At 37.3% G+C, this 24,929-nt stretch overlaps 2 protein-coding genes across 2 annotated transcripts in view; one reads left to right on the top strand and one right to left on the bottom strand.

Annotated features, from left to right (window-relative positions):
• ube3c (ubiquitin protein ligase E3C) overlaps positions 1–13,678 on the bottom strand; it is a 29,196-nt gene extending 15,518 nt beyond the window's left edge. Inside the window, exons 1-14 of the mRNA XM_079811001.1 lie at positions 13,547–13,678; positions 12,404–12,529; positions 12,107–12,160; positions 11,707–11,781; positions 11,449–11,595; positions 7,449–7,564; positions 7,158–7,312; positions 6,841–6,994; positions 5,863–6,083; positions 5,547–5,698; positions 5,248–5,435; positions 2,553–2,639; positions 2,300–2,457; positions 1,883–2,109 (exon numbers count right to left, since the gene is read on the bottom strand). Coding sequence (XP_079667127.1) covers positions 1,883–2,109; positions 2,300–2,457; positions 2,553–2,639; positions 5,248–5,435; positions 5,547–5,698; positions 5,863–6,083; positions 6,841–6,994; positions 7,158–7,312; positions 7,449–7,564; positions 11,449–11,595; positions 11,707–11,781; positions 12,107–12,160; positions 12,404–12,469 — 1,800 coding nt within the window. The 5' untranslated portion in view covers positions 12,470–12,529; positions 13,547–13,678. The remainder of the gene's footprint in view (positions 1–1,882; positions 2,110–2,299; positions 2,458–2,552; positions 2,640–5,247; positions 5,436–5,546; positions 5,699–5,862; positions 6,084–6,840; positions 6,995–7,157; positions 7,313–7,448; positions 7,565–11,448; positions 11,596–11,706; positions 11,782–12,106; positions 12,161–12,403; positions 12,530–13,546) is intronic.
• A 5,534-nt stretch (positions 13,679–19,212) lies between these two features.
• Positions 19,213–21,526, top strand: mnx1 (motor neuron and pancreas homeobox 1; the record flags this gene model as incomplete). The annotated part of the gene is made up of 3 exons (XM_079843023.1): positions 19,213–19,705; positions 20,831–20,991; positions 21,245–21,526. The coding sequence occupies 3 exons, from the start codon at positions 19,213–19,215 to the stop codon at positions 21,524–21,526; spliced, it is 936 nt and encodes a 311-aa protein (XP_079699149.1).
• Positions 21,527–24,929: the final 3,403 nt, after the last annotated feature.

Raw genomic sequence — 24,929 nt, 5'->3', positions numbered from 1 at the left:
CTGACTTAGGATCTGTTTCTAGTTTTTCATTTCAGAGTGCACCTGTTTGTATTCTGGGATTCCGCTCATAGTGGCCATCCATCAATATGGATTGACAATTTAGCTCCACAGACTAGCTGTTGTTACACATACGCATAAATGTATATTAGTCTGGATTGCCGCTCAAAATGATAAATTACATTATTTATCAACTGTGCCCACCCACAGAACTAGACAATGCTTTTTTTGTAACGCATTTCCAAATATTAATTATAATATAATACTGCTAGGTTCATTGGTCCACTAGGTTGAATTATTTTCTCTCCATACGCAAACTGCTGCAGAGTTTGTTTTCAATTAGGCAAAGACACCCTCGTTCAGGTGTTCTCCGAATGATTATTATAGTGCAGATGTGAGCGTGATTACTCTGTTCATGTATGCCTAAGCAAATACAACTGAGGGAGAAAATACACCAGGTTCCGAAAACAAATGCTCCAAACGAACCAGGTGTGAAAATTAGGGGTGTAACAATATATCGTGTCACAATATATCGCGATACAAAAATGCAACATGTGTCGTGGATAGTGACAATATGTATTGTGTATAGTTCTCCCAAATTAAAAAGTTTTAGTGTCAGTATTACATTTAACTACTATATATAATGTTGAATATAATGTTTAATAATGCAATGGGGGAATATTTGTGGGTCCTGATAATACCAAATGTCTTATGTTACCAGTAAAAAGTGGCCTACGTTATTTTAAATATCTAGTCAGTGACAGAGTGCAAACATATTTAATTCTGTATTTTCAGCTTCAGAATCATGAATATTTTTATTCTGGTGTCACCATTGTCCTGTGCATTGGGTTACCGGCACCAAGTCTAAGCCTGTTCATTTCCACCCCCAATGTAATACTAAATTTAGCATTTTAATCAACAGTAAATATTTTGTAAACCTTTTAACATATGTCTTGGAATATCGCAATATCCTCATATCATGAGTTCAGTATCATGATATGTATCGGATTGTGACATGAGAGTATCGTTACACCCCTCGTGAAAATGCCTGAAAAGTGAAAATGCCTAAAAACTGGAAAAGTTTTTATTTTAAACTTTTCTCCAAATTACGTGAACAGGATTAGATAGCAGTAATCGTAGTTTGGAGAAATGTGTAAGATCAGTAGAAGAAAAAAATCGTAATGATGTCATTCATTCAAGGGGAAAATCTTTTTATTTAATTTTTAAATTATTTTATGATACTGGAGACACATATGTACTGAGATGTAATGTATAATCATATAAAAGACTTTCATTTTGAACTATCAGTGTTGAAAAAGCTCTACAAACCTATAGAAAAGATGTGTAGTTAAATGAAAAGACAAAAGTAGGTCAATGAGCTGTCAAAAGCACAAACATAAATAATGAGGAAAAAGCTGAAACTTGACATGTGGATGGAAGTAAGAACATGATGGAAGAAGACGAGGAAGAGGATGATGGAGGTAGACAGAGTCAAGACAGCTGACTAATATCCTAATGCCGTTATTCAGCTCACTTAGTCTTGGCAAACAACCTATTAATTTCCCGAGTGAGTGGTCTTCCTGCCTGGCTGATCAGCACTGATGGCCATAACAGATGCTAAGACTATTCGCCTCATTAATTGTCAACTCATCTAATTAGGTCATCAAAGACGTTGTTAGGACTGCTAATACAGCGCCCGGTTAAAAGTAACGCCCATCATCCTCTGGAGATATTATCAGCGCTAATGAATGTTGAATAAGTACTAGTGAGAATCTTCTCAGTACTGGTTAAGTTTAATTCCTTTCAACTACAACACCTAATGGAAGTGAATTCTGCATTAACATCAGCTAGGTAATAAGAGAGTATTAGATATAGAGGAAATCACCTTAAAGAGCTGGACCCATCGTTTCTGCTGAGCTTGAATGCGCTGCTGTACTTGGCTGTTGGTTTTCACCCCGACACTACGGAACGCTGCTACATACTCCTCTTTGTGCTCCGTCTTAGTCTCTGGATAGGCAAGCTTAATGATTCCCAGACACGCGTCCCGCAAACACCGAGACAATGTCACCAACTCTACCAGAGAGAAGGGCATCATCGACGACTGGCTCTGACCTGCGCGAGCAATGAGAAACATTCATTGTGTAACATTCCATTTAAAAAATATTAACAATGTTAACAAGCTCACAATAAAAAGAAGGCGCAAAGAACAAAATGACCTGATGTGTTTAAATGTATTTTATGAAATACTTCAATATATTTCTGGACAGTTATTAGTACATTTCTGCAGAATAGGTGTTATTACCATCTACTGAGCTGCCAAAAAACTCGCTGTCATGCACAGAGATGAGTGAATGACTGAAAAGTGAACTGAAGAGATAGAAGAGAGGGATGATCCTGTTGGAGTCCTCCGGAGACATTGGAGAACCTCGGGACATCACCTGCAACAAGGGGACCATAGAGCTACACAAAAGAGAAAGAATGAAGAAAAATGGATTCATTATTATATATTATATTCAAGAAATAGACATTGGAAAAGAACAATGTGGAAGACTCACCCTGTGATCATTTTAGTCTTCATAGAGGTGATTAAACACCAGAGGTGTCTAAGAAAGCGAGCATTGAAGGCTAAACTGTACAAAAGCCTAAAAAAAGGACAAAAAGACAGAATAAAGATTTTTAGTCAAAGTACACCAACTAAGATACCACTAAACATTATGTAGCCTAGGCAATACACACACACACACACACACACACACACACACACACACACACACACACACACACACACACACAATACCAGTATTAAACAATTCATCAACACTTTAGTCAACAGGAACTATGCTCATCTCTAAATGTTCAAATAACCATATCTCCTGCCCATAAAACCTGAACTTCCCAAATTTCCAGCAGGACTCATAAAGTAGAAAAAAATATAAACAACCCAGTGAGCTGGAATTTCTAGTCTTTGTATGTGACCACAGGAAAGATTAAATGAGCCATTAAGCTTTATTTAGGTGAGGCTCCTTCCATTAGTAAACTAGCAGTCTGCTTCAGGGTCGTAAACAGACCAGTGGTTCCTGTGGGGGCTCCATTTAAGTTAATGACGGCAAGAGAGACAATGTAGCACGACCACAATTGCCTGACTGTAGAAGCAGTGCTGCCATCACAAATTAGACACTGTGCTTAGGCCACCCAAATCATTAAACCTAACAGCCGTCACACCAGGGTGTGAGAAATCGCTCTGGTGGTTATTGCATGCTTGTTTTGTGTCAAGGGGTGAAAGAATAAATAAAGCGTAATTGGAAGTAATTAAGGGAGAAAATAAGATTAAAGTTGGGGTAAGGTTAGGTAAGAATGTGTACATGCACCTTACACATACACACACACACACACACACACACACACACACACACACACAAAGCACTAGTCTCCAATATGATTTATGTCAGGTGGCACTTCTACAATAAAATACCAAAACAATTGCAGAACTTTCACTGAGAAATGGATGTAACCCTTAGACAAGCTGACACCCTTGTGACTTAAAGAGTATCCACCAATAATGGTAGACCAAAGGTTTAAAAAAAGTGAAACTGACACACAAAACAAAATGCTATCCGGTCTTTTTCTCAATATAATAATTAAATATATCAGTTTATGAAAAATTAAATCAAGAACCAAATACAGTTTATGAAGTTATCTCAGCATCACAGGTTCTTGGGAAAGTGCAGAATTTTTTATTTTTTTTTGCTTACAGGCTTCAGAAATTGCACTGTAAAAAAAACAAATACTGTAATTTTAACTGTAAAAGACTGTAAATACCTGTTAATGGGTTAACAGCAATTCCATGAACAGGAACACAGCACGCTATTTACACTAACACAGTTTTGATACTATAATGACCTTGTTTAGTATAAAATACAGCCATACTCTTCACTTTAAAATATGATCATGTTTAAAAGGCAACCAAGTTTGCACGCTCACTGGGTGCTTCTTTAAAGATTGTAAATCAGGGCCAGCTGTTATACCTCTTGTAAAACTATCCCATCCACTCCTGCAGGAATTAATCTTCCTAGGCCAGCTAATTATTTTGTACAGATATCCGATAATGATAAAGTAGTGAAGGCAGGATTTATGATAAAAGCCTTCTCTTCTGAGCGGAGCTGTAAAATATAAAAATACCACCAAAAAATATTCAGGAAAAAAAAAAAGGATGAGTAAAGAATATGAAAGAAACCATAATGGGAATAAGTGGTTTATGTCACCATGTATGAAAAAATTCAGAACAGGCAAACCTTGTTAAAGATGTCAGAGGTGTATGATTATAGAGGAAGTCTACAGTGTCATACAGAAACTTGAGTTTTGAGTAAAATGAGGATGCTTTATATAGGATGCATTTTTTTCATATATTTCTGGTTACTCTATATTGCCATAGAGTAAAAAAGTTAATTTTACTTTGACAATCATGTGCAAAATGACTAAAATGTGCATTAAACACCATAAACATGAAATCTATTTATCCAGACAATATTCTTAGTTCCAATGTTGAGAACATAAAAGGTATAGGGTACAGCTTAAACCACTGCTAGAACCGATTTAGCAAGATTAAACACACGGCATGTGTGGAAATTCTGATTAGCTGATTGACATTGAACCAGACGTTCGTCTTTCATACCACCTCTCTCCATCACTTCTGCTGAAATCCTGTTCTCATTTTGTCAACATAGCAGAACCAGAAGTAGATAAAGCAAAGGTAATTGAGAGGAGAGCTCATTAAACTAATTGATGATTGACAGCAACTAAAACTGCCCTGGTAATAGAAAAAACACCGCAAGATGAGACTTAACCATCTGACTGCTTCATTAGAGATTTTACGGTTTTCTGTTTTAAAAAGCAGCAGACAACCAGAAGCAAAGATAAATGCTCACTGACTTGAGGACAGTTTGATGTTTGGGAATCTTTTATATACTCGTATAAAAGTGCATCCCAATCCTATCCGACTGCGATCTATATCACTTTCTTGACTGCATCTCTTTTTATCAAATAAAAAAGTGGTACATCATGATTCAATTACCTTGCAATGAGAGAGTGATAGAGCACAAGTGTGCACTGTGCAGTAAATCTGGTTATATAAGTAATCCTTAATGTTGTGTTTCATAAAATGCTGGTTCATTCATTTTCTGGATGGGTTGCTTGCACGTGTGTGTGTGTGTGTGTGTGTGTGTGTGTGTGTGTGTGTGTGTGCGTTCTGACCTGACTCTGGGCACCATCATACGGTGCTGCACCATCAACGTGTGACAGATGGAGGCCATCATGGTGAAGATGTCTTCACTTGCCGAGTCTCTCCACACTAATGTTAGCAGAGCATTAGTCTGCTGCTTAGTGTCCAACTTCTGTACACATTCCTCTGTTATGTAATACACAGAAATCCAACTGCCATCCTTTTGAGAGAAAAAAAAAAAAAAAGATTATATTGACCCATTTTAACTCAAAATCATATGCTGCTCTCTGAATATTTTATTTTGTGCAAAGATGAGAGATAATGTGTGTACCTGCGCAGCAGGAAACTGTACATTCATTTCTTCCTCATCTTCTGAATCACTGTTGATGTCAGCTCTCCTGTTGCACTCCGTCACTGGCAACAATGGCAACAGAGACTGTAGAGCATTTAAGTACAACAGCAACCCTTCCTCTGAGAGTGAACCTATACAATTGAAACAGACAAAATACTCAAACCTGATTCCCTTAATATACTCTCAAAAATATATAAAAGAGAATTGCAAATTGATTCCTAAAGGGGTCACCTTGTGTGCACACGTTACACTAGTCATACGGTGCAGTTTTATCTTTCTTACACGCACTACTTACCCAGTCCTGATTCTCCAACTGATAGCACAAAGTAAAAGAGCCAAGGAGCCTGAGCTCTGGCCTGGGCAGAAGAGGCTACAGTGGCCTGGAGAGACCAAAGGAAGTTCTGAAATGGGAAAGCTAGTTTTGGGTCTGCCAAAGCTGGCACGAAGAAATGATAGATTTGTTCAGTGAAAGGCGCTGAGATGAACTCCTCAGTGAAGGCTGAAAAAACAAACTGCCTGTGAATGAGAAGAGAGAAATGGTTGTGAATGTAATACTAACACGAACTGTAACTGTAGCTGTATCATATTTCAGCCTGTGGTAAGTGCATCCTTTAACTTTCATATAAATTTTTTCTAAATATCACAATATAGATCCACTTCAATAATAACACATTTACACACACACTTTTGGCCATTTGTGTATCTATGAGACAACAAGACCCTCAATCCTCTTTCAAAAAGTGTCAATGTTAATCAAAAGGTGATACATAACTGGAAACAACATCTGGCTGTTTTGTCTAGATACGTGCCTCTGTGTATGTGTGTGTATATGAGAGAGAGAGAGAGAGAGAGAGAGCAAAAGAGAGAGGACAAACACAGGACTGTATGCACAAGCTTATACTCTCGCGCTCTTGTCGTTCTTCAGAGAGAAAAGAAAAGAAAATGAAAACAGCACTGTTCGCCACTCAGAGTGTTAGAATGGAGGGTAAATGTTGGGTAAATATTACATGTTGAGTCAATGAGTCTGTCTGGATTTTACTACTCTCTGTAAACACAGCAGTGAGGGAATTACTGTCCATTGGTTTTCTGGAAGGATAAAGCTAATAAGGGCAACCTTTTACTGGGTGGGATCCGTGCACCACACATACACCAAAACAAAGACATTCCTCTAACAGCTTAAATCGAATGCTCTCCAAAGCATATAGTGTAAAAGGCTGTGAATAATTTGAAATAGTTCGATTTCTTTCCAGTATAAACCTATGTGAGTGTATACCTGGTATCTGGGGGGCAGGAACTGTATGTAAAGTGCAGAGGCTTGAGCGTGTGTTCCAGCAGTGTTTGTGCCAGCGGAATGGAAGGGGCGTCACTATATTCTAGACTCGATGGCAACTTGTGATTCACTAAAACATACATAGATCTGTAGTATCCTAAAAGACAGAAAGAAAATGAAAAAAATATGATTAAAGCAGATAATAGACGCAACCTTAGCTAAATTAAAAAGAGAATTGTGTACAGTCTCTAACTGAATATACTAATCGACTGCCTCAAAGCATGAAGATGACCAATCAAACATAGGGTAAAACTCTGTACCTTTCTGTACCATATAGTGCAAAATTTGCTCAATAAGTGCAGTGACATAGTTTTCATCCTGTAGAAAGGGCAAGTAGGTTTTCTCAGATGAAAACACCTCCAGCATCCGCATCGGGACTGTCAAATTCAGACTATCTTCACATGCTTGCAATAACCTTTAGACACACAGAGAACATGCTTAGCGACCAACCAACAAGCAGATCTAAAGATTTACATGTTACTATGAGAGACATATTTATTTTAGGGATGCTACTACAGAAAACAGTATCTGGGGAACATCTATTTTTGTACCTGCAACAGTGTCCCAGTATCCTCTTGATCTGAAACAGGCAGCTCTGTCTTTCTGGCCCTGTCAGCAGCTTGATGAACTGAGCATGGTGCTTTACCAAACTCTGACACATCCAGATCTATAACAGTTAAGACATTAACATCCTGTTTTTTCTTCTTCACATTAAAAAGACAATTTAAAAAAAAAAAAACTGCATTGACCCTCATATGACAATTAGGGCAGGGCGATTTGTAAAATATATTTTATCGATAATCAACTTAAAAAATATTGCAATATCTGATTATATCGTCTAAAAAAATGGAAGCCCAAAAAAGCGCATCCATCCATCATGAAAGTAATCCATACGGCTCTGAAGCGAAGTGATGCGTTTTTGTTAGAAAAATAAATAAATAAATATATATATATATATACATATATAAAACATTATAAACTGCAATCACTAGCTTCCGGTACCAGCCATATGTGAGTCGAGTTCCAGCAGAAGAGTGTACTGTGATTCGACCCATGATGTATAAAGCAAAACAAAACACCGGTCAAGAAATTGAAGTCTAAAATGAGAATTTTTAAAGAGAAATGCCAGAGAAGCTTTAGTTTGTTGCCCAGCCCTATTTGTTTAAACCGCAAGAGCCATCTACTCTCACCTAAGCTTACGCAAAGTCTACGTCAGAACTCGACTCTCTCGTAAACACATGGACAGGCGTTAAAGGAAGCTAGTGATTACAGTTTATAAAGTTATAATTGTGGATATTTTTCTTACAAAAATGCATCGCTTCACTTCAGTAGGCCTTTATTAACCCCATGGAGCCATATTTATTACTTTCATGATGGATAGATGCGCTTTTTTGCCTTAAAAAAAACGGCACCATTCACTCCCATTATACTTTTTTTTGTAATTATGTACACCATTTAAATTAATATTCAGAAACAAGTGCAGTTAAAAGGTACCATTTTAATTTTCTGATTAACTTTTATTAGACTGCAGACCAAAATAAAATAGGCCTACTTGATAATATTTTTAAAATGGGAGATATCACAGCTACTTATGAATTCATAGGATATAGTTTCATTTTTTGAAAAATAACATCAAATAAAGATGTGTAATCGAGAAAAAATATTTTAAAATAACATATCAAAATTACACAAGTAAGGATGTTTGATACACAGACACACACTGCCATTAGAGCAGTCAGCATTGAACAACGGGCAAATAAAATTCAGATTAGGCTAATTAAAGTTCAGTGAGTGATTTTCTTTTTCTTTTGTTCTTTGATTAATATTAACGGTGGCAGCTGGTATAGCCTTAGGCTGCTGTCAATGCATGTACCCAATAGGCCTATACTCTTCTCAACCGTTTACGTTACGTACACTAAAGACAAAATCGACTGTGTTCATGGGAATATTTTGTCATTATGTGTGTATTTGTCTGTGCACCAAATAAGAGGCGGCTCACAGAGCGCGCTTTGGATGTAGCTTAAAGCTACACTATGTAACTTTTCCGTCCAATAGAGGTCACCTGTTCAAAACAAAGGCGTAGTTTGATGACGCCACGTTTGAGCGCAGAATCTTGGGACATATGGTCTTCACCTCACAGCCAGTGGAAAACAGTCAGGATAGGACTCGGGCAGAAATCATGTTCATGTATGCGATTATTAAAGGGGTGGTAAAACACATTCTTTTGAAGGCTTGACTGTGTTTGTGGGGTGCACTGTAACATGTGTTCATGCTTCGTTTAAAAAAAAATTGCCTTATTTTTCATATATTTGACCTTTATTCTACACTGCTCTGTCCCTCCTTGTAAAACGGTCTGATGCTTTCCGGGTTGTATGAAGCCAGTCCCTCAAAAATACGCGATGGGCTCAGATTGGTTAGCTGGCCCAGTGTGTTGTGATTCGCTAAACGCCTAGTGCACGTTTGTCGGAAACGTCACGCCCCTTACCTTTATCGGAGGCTGTGCTTTGGTCAGTGTTAGAAACAACGGCGTCAATAAAACCATACCAATCTGAGCCCGAATCAGACCCAGAACATTTGAGTGAAGATGATCGAGCAGAACCTGTTCAGTCCTCAAGAGTAAAGACTGCGGATCTATAATGATCGCTACTGAATGGCACTTTAACTTTTGTATTTTTAGAACGATTATAGCCAAATATCTGTCACAAGAACTAACCCAAAACAAACACTAAGCACTGGCTTAAACTAGTAAGTTAGCCAAATCACACACAGAACCATGTTTAGCATGCCTGTAGATAAACAATACATAAAAGCTCTAATCAAAGAATCATTTACACTAATGCCAGGTTCGCTGTTGAGATTTTAACGTTAGTGTGTGTAACGATAGGTGTTCGTCGGATAACGTTAAGTATGAATGAGCATTTAACAGACTGGTTTGCAGAACAGCGTTGTCATCTGTTTACTTCCTTGCTACAACCTATTACAGGAAAACACATCGATGAAAAATAAATCAGACTTACAGGTTGTGGCCCGTGAACAGCTTCTGTTTGTAAATCCAGCTTTCAGGACAAGCCGTTGTGCATATCCTGTATTGAACTCGCGAAGTTTGTGGAAGTTTGTGTTGTCCTCCGTGAAATGTGCAGCGCGCGCGTCATGCATCCACGCACCGGCAGTGTTTTTTTTCACGCAGCTGACGTTGTGCAAATCTGGCATTGAAATCGCGAAGACGGTGGATGTTCTCCTCCGTGGATGTGCTGCAGGAGCCCTGCGCGTGCCTGATTCCCCGCTGACTCAAACACACGTGCATATAACATGTTTTATTTTAAACGCTCTGCAACGCACCCCCGTCCCTATGAAGGCTGAACAGAGCAAGTACCCCAGACCTGCAATCCGGATGAAAATAACAGCGTTTCCTTGGCATCGCGGCAACAACACTCCAGCTTACTATACCACAACAGCGCCGCGATACAAAATGGCCTCACCCCCCCTTATTTCATATTCCCCGGAGGAGGGGTTTATGTAAATATTGGGCCTGGTGATGTCAGCAAAACCTGGGTGAATGTGTAGTAGTCCCTAGCGGCCGTTTGCTGTAGTCCTTAGAAACTGATTTCTTTAAAAGCAAATATCTCCCTTTGCTTTAAACTTTGAACGTTGTAACTTTGCAGATGTTGTTTATGCTCAAGCAGCAACATTACACGTTAGCTAAAGTTAGAATAGTGAAATCGTGGTTTACCACCCCTTTAACATTACTGTAGTGAAGCAGAGCAGGACCGAGTGTTGTGGAGCTGAGCAAGGCTGCAGGAGTGATTGAAGAGCGGGTCTGTTATTATGGCATAGTCGCCGGCGGGACTTTTATTATGACACGGTTGCCGGCGCCACTTCCTCTTTTCCAGTCATGAGTGAGGTAACGCAACTCTGTTTATCGTATTAGATATATCTAAGTGTGTTGAAAAGGAAGTTATGACGTTCGCTCGGCGGCTGCTATGACACTTGTTCACACTGCTGTGAGAGTAAAGTGTTTCACTGAATAAAACCGGAAACCGAGGGTGACGCAGATATGACGCAATCGACAGGCGACTCCCTCACACGCATATATCATCCCGGGTTCCTCGGTTAAAATAGCAATTTCTCACGATTTACACATAGTTGGAAACATTTGGGATATTCTAAGTACTCAACTGAACAAAATATATAACACTGGCCTAGTGGTTTCTGGATATTTTACTGCAAAATTCCTACATAGTTCACCTTTAAAGAAGGGTATCAAGAATTTGAATCTTTTTTTATTAGCCCACTAAATACTAGCCTTTCGAAAATATTTAATTCATGCTATTGCATGTGAATAAATGTGTGTACGATAACTATGGAGCTATGTGAAATATTTTTGTCATTTTTTCCCGATATCGTTGATGATCGTGTGGAAACGAACTGTTATAATCGCCATCGTGCTACTTGCAAGACATCGTTGATAATACGATAATATCATATGCCCAGCCCTAATGACAATAAAAGCTTTTTTAAACAGGCAATGCAGATAATATCTGTGGTCCTTACCATTCTGTGTCTGTCTTCACTTTGTCTGTAAAAAAAGAGAAGCTGGCGAACAAGTTGGCCGAGTATGGCACTGTCTGTAAGTTGAGGGCCAGAGCCTGACTGGCACTGACACACACAGTGGTCAAAGTAGCCCCTTTGAATGGCATACTATGTGAAAAAGAGAGAAAATTCAGGAATTTAACAATCTGTCTATCAACTACAAGAAAGGGTTCAAAGAAACCCTACCAAACTTGTAGAGTTTAAAGTGATTCCACATACTTGCTGTTTCCTGTCTTGGTATCCCCTTATGTATGACTGAATGATGATTGCATTTTTTAGCCTTTTCCTCTCATCCTGTGGGAAATACAAAGAACAGTAAAAACATATATGAATACCATAATCTTCTATTTGTTCATAACTGCAAGATTCACATTCTTACATCTGGCTCTATTGTGAAAATAGATACAGCTACACAGATACACATCATGGGAATTTTGTGATACAACAAAAAATATTTGGACACTCAAAACAGACTTGTAAATGTATGAATGTCCTTTCATTAGGTAACAAAAGTCAAACCAAGCTTTTCTAAGAACCAGCATAACTTTTGGGTCCTATTTTCACAATAAAATGTTCACTCTTTAAACATCTGTAAAATACCATAATTGATGATGCTCACCTCTCTTTTCCTTCTTTCTTCTTGTGTTCGATGAAGAAGTGATGCTTTTTCCTCCTGAACAAAACAAATGTGTTATATATATATATATATACACATACATACATACATATATATATATACATACATACATATATATATAGATCCAATATCAACATGGAACAACAATTACAAGATTAATTTGCACTAGTTTAGAATTAGCAAACAAATATTTACAAATATACAATATGGTCAGTTTCCAAGTAATAATCACTGTAGACAAATGTTAAATTAGTGATGTATATCACATGGAAAACTTACTTTTCTGCTGGCACCCCCAAGGGACACCTTGGGTGTTCTCCTGAAATCTCCCTCAAAACTGAACATGGTTACACTTTTCCCATCGAGCAGCAATCAATACAAGTATCCTGTGTGCAGTGCCTGTGCCTGCAAGAGAAAACAAAAAGATGATGAGACTGGAGTCAAGTCAATGAATTAATCATAAAGGAAACATTATCTCATAACAGAATTTATGTTTGCTTGTAACAATAAACACAGGTAAAGATACTGCTTAAATATATACTACTGTGAAATAAAGCAGGTTGTTATGATTAAGATATTTAAAGAAACTGTATCCTTCTGATAGATAACTGAAGAGGTACAGAAGATTACAGTGGGCGTGAATGGAAATTGTCGTTCTAGCAACAACTAATCTGGCACTTCAGCAGGTGTGGTGATTAGCACTAAATAGAGCTGTATAACAAGAGTGTATCTCCAACCACAAATGTAAAAACATGACCTTTATGTCATGCTTTATGTACACATTAACCAGTCAGGAAAAGTACGTTTAATTCATACAAATATCTGTGTGTACAACAATTGCCCTGGCATGCACCCTCATCTGAGCGAGACATGTTCTAGAAAGGGGTTGTGCTTCATACGGAGACAAATACATTTGTTATGACTCAAGCCAGGCTAGTTAGCTTGCTAACATACAGAACCAGTAAATAATCACTATACCAGAAGTTCATCATCATTTACGAACGTGTTCTTCGAAGTTTTAAGTATAAATGAGCATTTCGCACTGTGAAAGACACAGAGTTCTGGTTATTTTCTTCGGTCAGATCCACTGAACTTCTCTGTTAGCCTCTTGGCTAAAGGTTCTTTGACTAGCTAGCTAATGACTCAGCAGCAAGTCAATTGTCTTTCACCTCGAAAATTCACACTTTCTCAGTAATTTTCACGTATAACTGCATGTTATCTGGGGTCTGTCACCAATTAACAAGAATTAAAACAGTAATTTGGAAACATCAATGCTGTGCTCTGCTCTGTTAGTTCAGCTTGACATAAACTTCAGTCATATGTCGCTCTGGTCGCTTCTAGAGTCATCGAGTGATTTCAGTGAGGTTTTACAGCTTTTTCTACTGATGAGTCGTATTAATAGATGAAATGCGAATTGTTTACCTGGTTTTACTGAATGATCAGCCAAACCATACAGTTCAGCGACTGGAAATCAAAGAAAACAAAACCGAAATCGTAGCTCTTGCTCTACTAAACAAACACAACACAGAGAACAGCCCGCCCACTCAGTAATACGGTGAAATGTGATTGGACGACACAACACTTGCTACCAAACGATTGGTTAAAAACGATGTCAATAACGTGAAAAATGTCACAATTACTTCCTGGATGAATCCCAGCAATAAAAGGAAACCAGTTGCGGACGTTGAGAGAGTGAAAGGGATCTAATATCCTGGACGTTGTTCTGGATCATATTCATCTTAGATCTTCTTAAAAAGGGATTTAAAAAATTGCTTTCTTACCGGTTTGTTTATAAGTGGTGTAAATAATGAATTGGCAAACATTTAGCAAAACAAAAAGCAACCTATCTACATAAAGTTTTGAAACATTAGAAGCATGTTCCCCCAATAGAATGGAAGTCAATATTATTCAGAATATATTCTGTTCCACAGAAGAAGAAAAAAATTCATACAGTTTTGGAATGAGTGTGAGTAGCCTAAATGATGACAGAATTTCAATTTTAGGGAGAACTATCCCTTTAACTCCGAAGCCAACTTACTTTTCAAACAAATACTCATCAGCACTTCACACACATCTTCCTAAATATTGTAGGTCTCACACTCATTGCTTGGCATCTGATTCTTGTTGGACAGCAGTAGCAAGACAGGAAACCACTCAGTTTCTCATATATGTTATAGAGGGATTTATGAGTTATTGATTGATCATATCCTGCCTTTTAGACCTGAAAAGGGTATAACGAGCCACTACAGCAAGTCTTCTGGAGCTGCTTCAGAATACAAAATGGGGGTCTCATCATCTCAAAAGGTCTCTAATTTTGAAAGATGTCAAAAAAGGGTCACATTTACGTCAACTCCCTGAGTTATATGCCTCCATAACTCTTTGGTTAATTGCTAAATTCTTCAAGTCCTCTCAGGACTTGTATTCTTAAGTAAAACGTGTCTTTAAGCTATATATATATATATATATATATATATATATATATATATATATATATATATATATATATATATATATATATATATATATACACACACATACATGCCTGCATTAACACACACACATCATTTGATCCAAAAAAGCATTTTAGGTTTTGCAAAGAACCACATAATGAACAGTTATTTAGTGTAAAGAACATAAACATAAAGACAATAAATTTTTTTTGTTTTGTTTTTTTGCTAAATGAAAAGGTTTCATGGATGTTGAAGATTCTTCATGGAACCATAGATGCCAATAAAGAGCCTTTATGTTTAAAAGTTTCTCACATGGCCTACATTTTGAAATATTCAACAGTTGTTCAATATTTAACAGTTCATTAAATAATGAATACAGAATCACACAGCCTTTACATTAGTCTTACACCATGTGCTTACGCGTACATCAAGTTACATGTATACAAGATTCTACTTTTAAACCCAGAATAGGCTGTAAAAAATATTTAAAATAAATGTTGGTTAGAAATAATTAAGTTATACAAACTCTGATCACATGTTTAAAAAGCAAATTTTAGTAGCCTACACATGTCAAATTGTTACAAAACAATTAAAAATTCACTTAATCCTTAAATTTGTCCAGCTATGTGCTTTTCATTTGAAGTCAGGTTACAGTCATTATTTAAATTATAAAAACCCTTACAAAAACAAGTCTTACATTCTGATGATCATTCATCAGTCAGTGAGTAAAATCTAAAAGCTGATCTTGAGAAACATTAATAAGAAACAGGCAACTGTTTTCATTGACTAAAAGCTGTTTAGCTCTTTGGTTGATAAATTGAAACATGCTATAGGGCCAAATGCACCTCACTCCTCCTATTTTCTGAAAAAGTAATGAAAAAGAGACGAAGTAAGAGAAAAATTGACACCCTCCAATTAATTTGTGGTGGCCAAATGTGCTTTTTCTTTAGGGTGCAGCTGCGGTCAGCTGAAGTCAGGTTTAGAAGACTGTTACAATAAGTAATAAATAGCCTAAGGCAACATTGTAACTTGTATTATTAGACCTATTGTTTTTAAATAATGTTAGCCTAAATGTGCAGATTTAAATAATTAATTGTTGGTAGATATATTTAAATATATTGTTTGGGGAGCATGTCTTTAAATAGCCATTGGTGTTGTTACCTTGTGGACTAAATATTAAATAACATTCGTTAGAAAAGAGACATTGCTTTTAAAATAGTTACTCGGTTCTGAGCTTGTTTCGTGGGGCACTCGTTTTAATAAACAGCGAGGTCTTTGCTGTGCTTATGTCAGGTATGAATTCATTTGAATTAGCCTGACATCTGGTGACATCGTCAATCACGGGCTCGTGTCACGGAGCGAGGGGACTCGTGGGTCGTCTCGTTTTTAAGCACATTTGAAATTACACCACTGACTGAATTGTGTGTATTCATCACATTAGTGTAGTCTACCAGTATGCTCGCTTAAGTGACACCTGGCTTTCGGGCTGGTTTGTTTGGTCCAGTGAATCAAGATATAATCAGGCTTATCAAAGCAAACTGACGAAAAACGCTTATTTCGATAGCCAGGAAGGATTTGGTAGTATATGCAGTAGGCTACGTTTAAAATTAATTATCTTCATGTTCAGTGGTGAGGAAATTCATGCATATAGCCTAAGCGCCGAAATCGGATTTCCTTAGATGATTTTTGATACTTGGAGTCTGAGACCATTCATTGTAAGTAACCATTCTCTATAATTAAATTGATAAAAAAAGATTATGAGTCCTAAATGTGTTTAAAAGCAGTGTTATAGCTACATTTCATCACACTGTCCATTTGTGCCATTATGATCGAAAATATTTATTGCAATAAAAGAGACAGCGGAGGTCCCGTTAAATTGGCTTTTCATAATGAACACATTTACCACGGATAATTAATATATAAACTATTTCGATTTGTCATCGTGATATGTGTTCCACTTAATTGTGAAAGTAATTACCGAGCAAATGAACAGCTTTGAGGAGAGTCCCTGATTTCAGGCCCTTATTCTATCTCAGGGTGCAATAATAATTTTACTCTCCCCTGATGTGATGAAAAAGAGCCATAAATCTCTCTGATCGCTGCAGGTCCATGGCTTCATATTTCACTGCTGCTTTAATAGAAATATTCATGCGATCCCTTAATGAAATTAAAACTGATGGGAAGCAGACAAAGGAAGCAAGACACAAGAACGTTTGAACGTTTAAAGACACAAGCATATATTTGATTGGGAAGAATGTTGCAGACTAGGATAAACTAAAATAAAATAAAAAATAGGATTGTTGCGTTGTAGATCACGTAAAAATATTTTCCCCGTAGTCCAGCATCGTCTAAATATGACTGGGTTATACAGTGTGCATTGTAATGGTAGCCTAGTTGTTACCCATATTGTTAGCAATTACACGTGAGGTGATTCCTATTATTTCAGAAATGCTCGGTAAGTTTATCATTACAGCACCCTGTTATCCTTATCCTTTTGGCCTGTGACTTGTTGATTTCCCCCGAGCAAATACACGCTTGCGAGCGACCAGTCTCGAGAGAGCGGTTAGCTGATGAATTGAGGAAAACTAATCCGCTTTATTGGTAGACAGGTTAAGGGCAACAGAGTGTCAATAATTCTCTCTCTGACCTCTTTCTCCATTAGCTTAAAGAGGCTTATAAGAAGAACAGACCCCACAACAGGACACAGATCTTCTACATCCCAATCCCATGTGCCGCAGCTGCTTGAAGAAATATAGCTAATTTAGATTTTAATAGTGCAAAACTATCAACTATCGTTTAATAGTGGCCCTATCATTTTTTCATGAGTAGGCCTATGTCAATATTTTTTTCCTTTAGATTTTCTCAAAATAACAAAGGTCTGATTTGCCAATGTTTAGAATAATAGCCTATATACACTCTAAAAAAAAAAGGTTCTATATGGCACCAAAAATGGTTCTTGGTCAAGGTTCCCCTATGATTACGAGCCAAGAACCATTTTTGGTGCCATAAAGAACCTTTTTTTTTTTTTTAGAGTGTAGGTGTAGTAGCTATATAAGAAGTTATCTGTACATGATAAATGTTACTATAATCTCCTGTTTCACAGTTTTACTTATTTGGTAGTAGTTATACGTAACCTACACCACGTTAGCTCGTTGTTATGGATGCAAAGTTGCTAAATATGCCAACATCGACAGTATAACAGAATAATTTAACTGTTAATCACGTAGCCTAATTAAGATTTTTTAGAGCAAAAATAAAGTCTCTACTTGTCACGCGGAAAAGTTGTCACAAGGTTTTGAGTCAAAAGTCTAAACTTGTTTCAGTAGGCCTATAAAATTATCTTATATTTAAAATAATTGTGTGAATTTTACCTTCCAAAGTAAACTAATAAATTCATATTTCTGCTGTTTGGTGAACAAATGATCACAATAATGTCAATGTCAATCATATTCAAGGTCGATATAAAATGAAAGGTTGAACTGTGTTCTCTGGACAAAGGTATTTTTCATAGGCTATATGTATGTCAAGTGGGGGGGAAATTGTGACACGTGTTTTAAATATTATAATATAGGCTAATTTAATAAATAGGCCTAGGCTGTATATTAGCTAATCATTCATTACATTATTAAATGTATAATTTGTTAAATATTAAATGTTTGTTGCTTAAGACAATGCTCCGATCGTTGTTGTTACATTTTTCAATATTGTTTTATGTTTCATCATTGTTTTACTGATTCAATCTTTGCTGCAAAAATATTCACTGGAGTAGCCAAGGTTGGTGTGAGGACAGTCTTCCCACAAATTTGTCCTCTTAATGATTCAGATTTCAAAATATATTTATAGGCTATATCAAATGCATATAGGTTATATGCCACTTTGTTATTAATTCATATTATTCATTAAAAATAATTAGAACGCCCATAATTTTACGTGCATATGCCTATCCAGTAGCTCTTGGTTGGTTGTCATTCTCTTTTTCAAACAAATAGTCGTTATCTTAACAAGGATACTATAGTTTGACTAAATTATCTGCATCCGAATTAACAGGATACCAGTTTTAGCCATTTAATTAGCCATATTCGTTAATACTTAAGCTTATGCATCGAAAAAACATGTATCGTGACGATAACATTTCATCCTTTTTTAAGGGATGCAATGAAATATTTCTGTCAGGCGAGAATTTGATAGAATTAATCATTGCTTTTTAATGCTTTCTTAAACAGTTCAGTTTTTCTTCAATTCTGGACTTAATTAGTAGGCTACAACGGATAGAAAACGTAGGCTAGCCTACACAGTATTTGTGTATTGTGTGTTATCTATGCTGCAGATTTTTTCACTTCTGTTTCCCACACCCTTAACTTTCACCGATACGAGAAAATTCTTATCTTTAGAGGACTATTGAATTTCTACTATAGCCTACTAAGCGCACTGTGAACACGGTGAAATCACCGTCCAATCGGATATCCACAAGGATGACGTGAATGACCAATCCACACCCTTTCGGGCAGCAGTTGACAAGTGGACTTCTGGCTTGCACACCTTGGCCAAGATCATAACTTTAAGGAGAGGAACGGTGACACTCGTGACAGCCTTGTAAAGTTGCGAGCGACGCGTGAATCTGTTTGCGAGGTGGGCCAGATGGAGAAATCTAAAAACTTTCGAATCGACGCGCTTCTAGCTGTCGATCCACCAAAAGTGCAGACCTCGCCGCTGGCGCTGGTCACCTCCCTGCCCACGTCTTCCATATCATCCTCCTCCGAAAGTGTCCAGGCGTCAGAGTTGAACACGAACTCCGAGGCACTTCGGACCGAGACTCCATCGCCCCCCAGGATATCGTCTTGCGGCTTGATTCCCAAGCCGGGTTTCTTGAACTCTCCACACTCGGGCATGGTCGGACTACACCCTCAGAGCACCGGGATTCCTCCTCAAGCTCTCTACGGTCATCCAATGTACACATATTCAGCAGCAGCGCTCGGACAGCACCCGGCGCTCTCGTACTCGTATCCGCATGGGTCGCATCATCATCATCCCAATGACCCCCTCAAACTCACCGCCAGCTCCTTTCAGCTCGATCACTGGCTCAGGGTCTCAACCGCGGGAATGATGTTGCCCAAAATGGCAGATTTCAGTGGTGAGTTACATTGGAAATGCATGTATAAATAAATAAATACATTTTATTATTATTATTATTATTAGCATGTTATTTATTATTCACATTTGTTTGAATGGAGTGCTTTATAGGCCTACGTATTAGCCTTATTTGGACCATATTTTGAGTCCACAGAATAACGCTCTTTATTTTCAACAAGTCTTCTAAAAGACTATTATAAAAATAATAATTTAAGATTTTTGTCCCAACCCTTGAGACTTTATTCAGAGCAACGGATCACAGTAGCCCGATATAACAAGCGCGTGCTGGGTCAGTAAAGCTGTTCTTTGACTGAGACTGAACGAGCACTCTTTCAAAGAGGGGCTAAAATGGACAGATAATGGACAGAGGGAAAGTGGCGGACGAGTGTGAAAACCACAGCCTGCCAACTGTGTACACTGCAGACACTGTCTCTCTGTTCCGCTGCTCGTCTGCAGATTTTCTCAAACCTCTCCCAAACAAATCAGACAGGGTGGAAATGTTACCAGATGTACTGACAATGCCGTGGTACATAGAGGCTATGTGTGATTGGGAATTGCACTGGGGCTTTTAAGAATGAGAGCTTTTGACATTTCTTGCCGTCCCATTGTATAAATTAAATGGTGTGTTAAAAATCCACTTTGAGTGTAGTGCACTAATGCTGTAGTAGGCTAATGGACTAACACTGTTGCTGGGACTAAATTTTATATATATATATATATATATATATATATATATATATATATATATATATATATATATATATATATATATATATATATATATATAGCATGTTCATCAAATACACTTCTGGTTTTATGCTTTTTTTAATAATACGAAAATGTATGTTGATGTCTTGATTTTGCATTCGTTTTGTACATTTGTATTCGTATGGTAGTTTTCTTTAAAAACAAAACTGTATATCTTTGCAGAACTCAACATGTAGCCTATCTGTTTTGGTTCTATAAGTGGAATCATTCTCTCTCTTTTTTTAAATATATGCCTACAACACAGTGTAAACAACAAAATTATTTTATTTCTGCTGTAGCCTAGCTATTAGGCTACGAAGTAAACATATGATGAAATAGGATAAATATGTTAAATTGTATACATTTTGTCATTCTGTAGGCCAGGCGCAGTCAAACTTACTCGGGAAGTGCAGAAGACCAAGAACCGCGTTCACAAGCCAGCAGCTCCTTGAACTTGAGCATCAGTTTAAGCTGAACAAATATCTGTCGAGACCAAAACGCTTTGAAGTGGCCACATCTTTAATGCTAACAGAGACACAGGTAAACCATCGGATTTTTAACGCATCGCTTGTATATATATATATATATATATATATATATATATATATATATATATATATACTTTTGTAGCCTAATTTAAAATTGGCTAAATTAATTTGTTGAAAGGATTTTTTAATAATAATACTACAATAATTGAATACAGCTGATTATCATCAATAACGTCGAATAATTCCAAATTCCAATAGCTACTGAAGTGTTTGTGAATGAGAAATGTCATGTTTTTTATTTCCAGGTGAAAATCTGGTTTCAGAACAGGCGAATGAAATGGAAGCGCAGTAAAAAGGCTAAAGAGCAAGCCGCACAGGAGGCCGAGAAGCAAAAAGGTAAAGGAAACCAGGACAAAATGGACGGACTAGAGAAGGACTACCAGAAGGCAGATTCAGTGAAAAGTAACAGAATACGGGACTTTAGAGACAGTGACGACGAAGAAGGAGATAATTACATGCTGAATTCATCTGATTGTTCCTCAGAGGATGAACGAACCAATGCCAGCGATATAAGTCCACAACCATGAGACTTTTTATTTTTTTACAAAAACACCCATAACAGCGAAGTATGTATATGTGATATGCATGTTATCATCAGTCATTATGGAAATGCTGAGGTGGACGTCCACATGAGCTGTTTGTATAGGCCTACACTTACAAACATTGACTGGATACGGCTACTTCTCCTGGAGGTAGCCTGATGTAGCCTGTGGCTGCAGAGCATGTGGGAAAATCGCATCTCATCAAGCAAAATAGATGAGTAGCCGATCACTATCAATAATTAGCATCAATATGATCCGATAACCACTGCGTATTAATTTCTGAATTCAAGTGGGATAAAAAAAAGAAAAGAAAATCTACAGCCAGAACCATATGTGATCTGTTTATTTTTTATAAAATGTATTTATAACAAAATCGCTTTTAAAATGCATGTAGGCTAAATTATTGTTTAGGCTTATCAGTTATGCTATGTGAATAAAATTATTTTTTTTGTGTAATTCGGAGGGCCTTTTATTTTTTTTTTGCAATGTTGAACTCGTATATATTCCATTACAAGTGTGAAGGAAAAACCCTCAGCAAGGCTGGATGTGAAGCGGTCTCTGTTGTCAGTGGCATGGTCGGGTCATGGGAATCGCTGTTTATAGAGCTCTCATATCCGTGCAAATGTGCGAGTAAGCATACTCGAATACTGCGAAACATTTCTCACCTCTGCAGCAATGGGCACCCAATAATGAACCTTTGAGACAAAGCCCATCCATCATCAGAGCACATCACAGGGGCTATTTTAGGTGTCCTTTATTTATGTTAGACTTTAAGTGAAGTGAAATTAGACTGACCTTAAAAAAAATCCGCTGATTTTAGACACTTCATGTTATATCTATCCGGAAGTCGGTTTCTGTCATGTTCACAGAGTAATGTTGAAAATTAGCCTGGCGCTTGTGGCCTACTTGGGAAGGACATGAAATGAAAATGATAAAGAAAGAGAGTATGTTGGATTACTCTACCGCACGACTCTTTTAATGGTCTTTTCGGCAATCTAATTGAGGTCTATTTCGCATAAGTGCATTTCCTCCTTTATTAATAACGACATGCTTTATTGGGCAATAAACCCAGAGATCCAAATGGTCTTTGCCAAGGAGCTTCTTCGAATCAATTAGAGGACATTTAAATATAATCACTATCCACTCCTATCAGCAGGGCCATGAGAACTATATTCGGACACTGAATGGGATCTGAAATCTGCATCTTGTTTTTCATTTACTAAGCCACTTTTAGCCACATTATCAGTGGTAATATAAGGTGAGAATGGTGAGTCTATTCCCTGCAATAGACTCCCCTTTCATAAAAATTAAAAAACAGCATTTACCATAATGTGACTGCAATGCATAGCAGAATAGTCAAGCGAGAGGGCAACATTTTACAACAGAAACAGGAAATTCAGAGGGGTGAATTAAGAAAAGTTAAAATGGGGTTCAGTTTAATGCAGATATAAAACATTATGTTGGTTATGATCATGTAGCCTATATTAATACATAAATGTATAATGTTATCCAAAATAATGGGCAACAATAAGCAATGATTTAATCAAAAACAGAATTAATTAGGCCAGAATTAACAGGTAGCAGTCATTTTGATACATTTAACTAACGCCTAATTTACCCTATTTGTAAGTTTACCCAGCTGCATAAGTAGGCCTACAAAGAACTCAACCTTATCAGTGCCACTACCACCCTTTAACTATCGGGAAAGAAAACCACAACAAGTGAACGGGGTTGGACAGTTAGGCCTACACTCTTAAAAATAAAGGTTCTTAAAAGGTTCTTTGGCAGGGTGTATGGTTCAATGAAGAACCTTTAATATCCAAAGAACCTTTCCATTGCACAAAAGGTTCTTTGTAGCACATAAAGGTTCTTTAGACTATAAAATGGTTAGAAAAAAATGGTTCTTTAAAAGAATCTTTCACAAAACGGTTCTTCAGGGAACCAAAAATGGTTCTTCAATGGCATCACCTTGAAAACCCCTTTTTGGTTCTTTCTGGCACCTTTATTTTTAAGGGTGTACATGAGACGGTTAAAGGCGAGACAAAACATGCAGGATAAATACATTACTAAGCACGAGTGGATAATAAGCCACATAATATAAATTAAAATGATGTGCTATCATTTGTCAGCAGGGGCCATGTTCCTGCACATGTATGAATCTCCCATGGTCCTTCGTACAGAAACATGTAACATCCTCACAACCAGTATTCTAACTGTGGTGTTATCAGTTCAAAGGCAACTTTGCTTCCTATTGCCAGTTCAAACTAGGGTCAGTATCAACCTTCCTATGGTCTCACACAGACAGACAATAGCACACACTATTTACAGTCACCTGTGTGTATCTTAGTGGGCTGGACCCCCATTATACACTTCTCCTCACATATGGTGACAATGTTGTCTTTGTCAAAGGGTGGAAAAGCAGGCCACCTGTAAGTAACCCTCCCTTTTCCAGCTCTAAACCTGTGAGAGAGAAAAAACAGCCAGACTGATGTGTCATCATTACAGGTTCTCCATTGACAGTCTGTTTGATCTGACACCAAGGTATGTGATAATGTTTAATTAATCAAATATAATTGAACACTTAGCTCTTTTGTTGTAGAGCTGCAAGGGTGATGTTTCCTCTGGCTCTGCCTGACCCCAGATGATGAAAACTAGAACAGTTGCTCAACCTCTGATCACTCTATGCTGTGGATTGATTGTCAATGTTGCTAATGAATTAACCATGGGCATCAAATCTAACGGTAACCCTCTGCTAAGTTATGCTAGTCAGGCACGTCCAGAGCACTGCTCCAAACAACTGCATGAACCCATATTTCAAATGAGAAAAGAGCATGCGTGTGCTATTTCTAAATGAAGTTAATATTGTTTACATGGAGTAAGAAATTAATCTCTTAAAGGGTTACTTCACCCAAAAATGAAAATAATGTCATTTATTACTCACCCTCATGCCGTTCACTCTCAAGATCCATTAATGTACTAAAAACATATTTAAATCAGTTCATGTGAGTATAGTGGTTCAATATTAATATTATAAAGCGACAAGAATATTTTTCGTGCGTCAAAAAACTTAATAACGACTTATATAGTGATAACCAATTCAAAACACTGCTTCATCATGAAGCTTCGGGGCGGAAACGAATCACCGAGTCGAATCATGATTTGGATCGCGTGTCAAACCGCCAAACTACAGAAATCACGTGACTTTGGCGCTCCGAGCCGCTGAATCGACTCCCTGATTCGTTTCCGCTCCGAAGCTTCATGAAGCAGTGTTTTGAAATCGTTTTTTTGGCGCACGAAAAATATTCTCGTCGCTTTATAACATTAATATTGAACCACTGTACTCACATGGACTGATTTAAATATGTTTTTAGTAAAATAATGAATCTTG

Source organism: Gobio gobio (genome assembly GCF_949357685.1).
Source record: "Gobio gobio genome assembly, chromosome: 2".
Lineage (NCBI taxonomy): Eukaryota > Metazoa > Chordata > Actinopteri > Cypriniformes > Gobionidae > Gobio > Gobio gobio.
The sequence above is the reverse complement of the archived record's forward strand: the minus strand, read 5'-3'. Positions and strand labels throughout refer to the sequence as shown.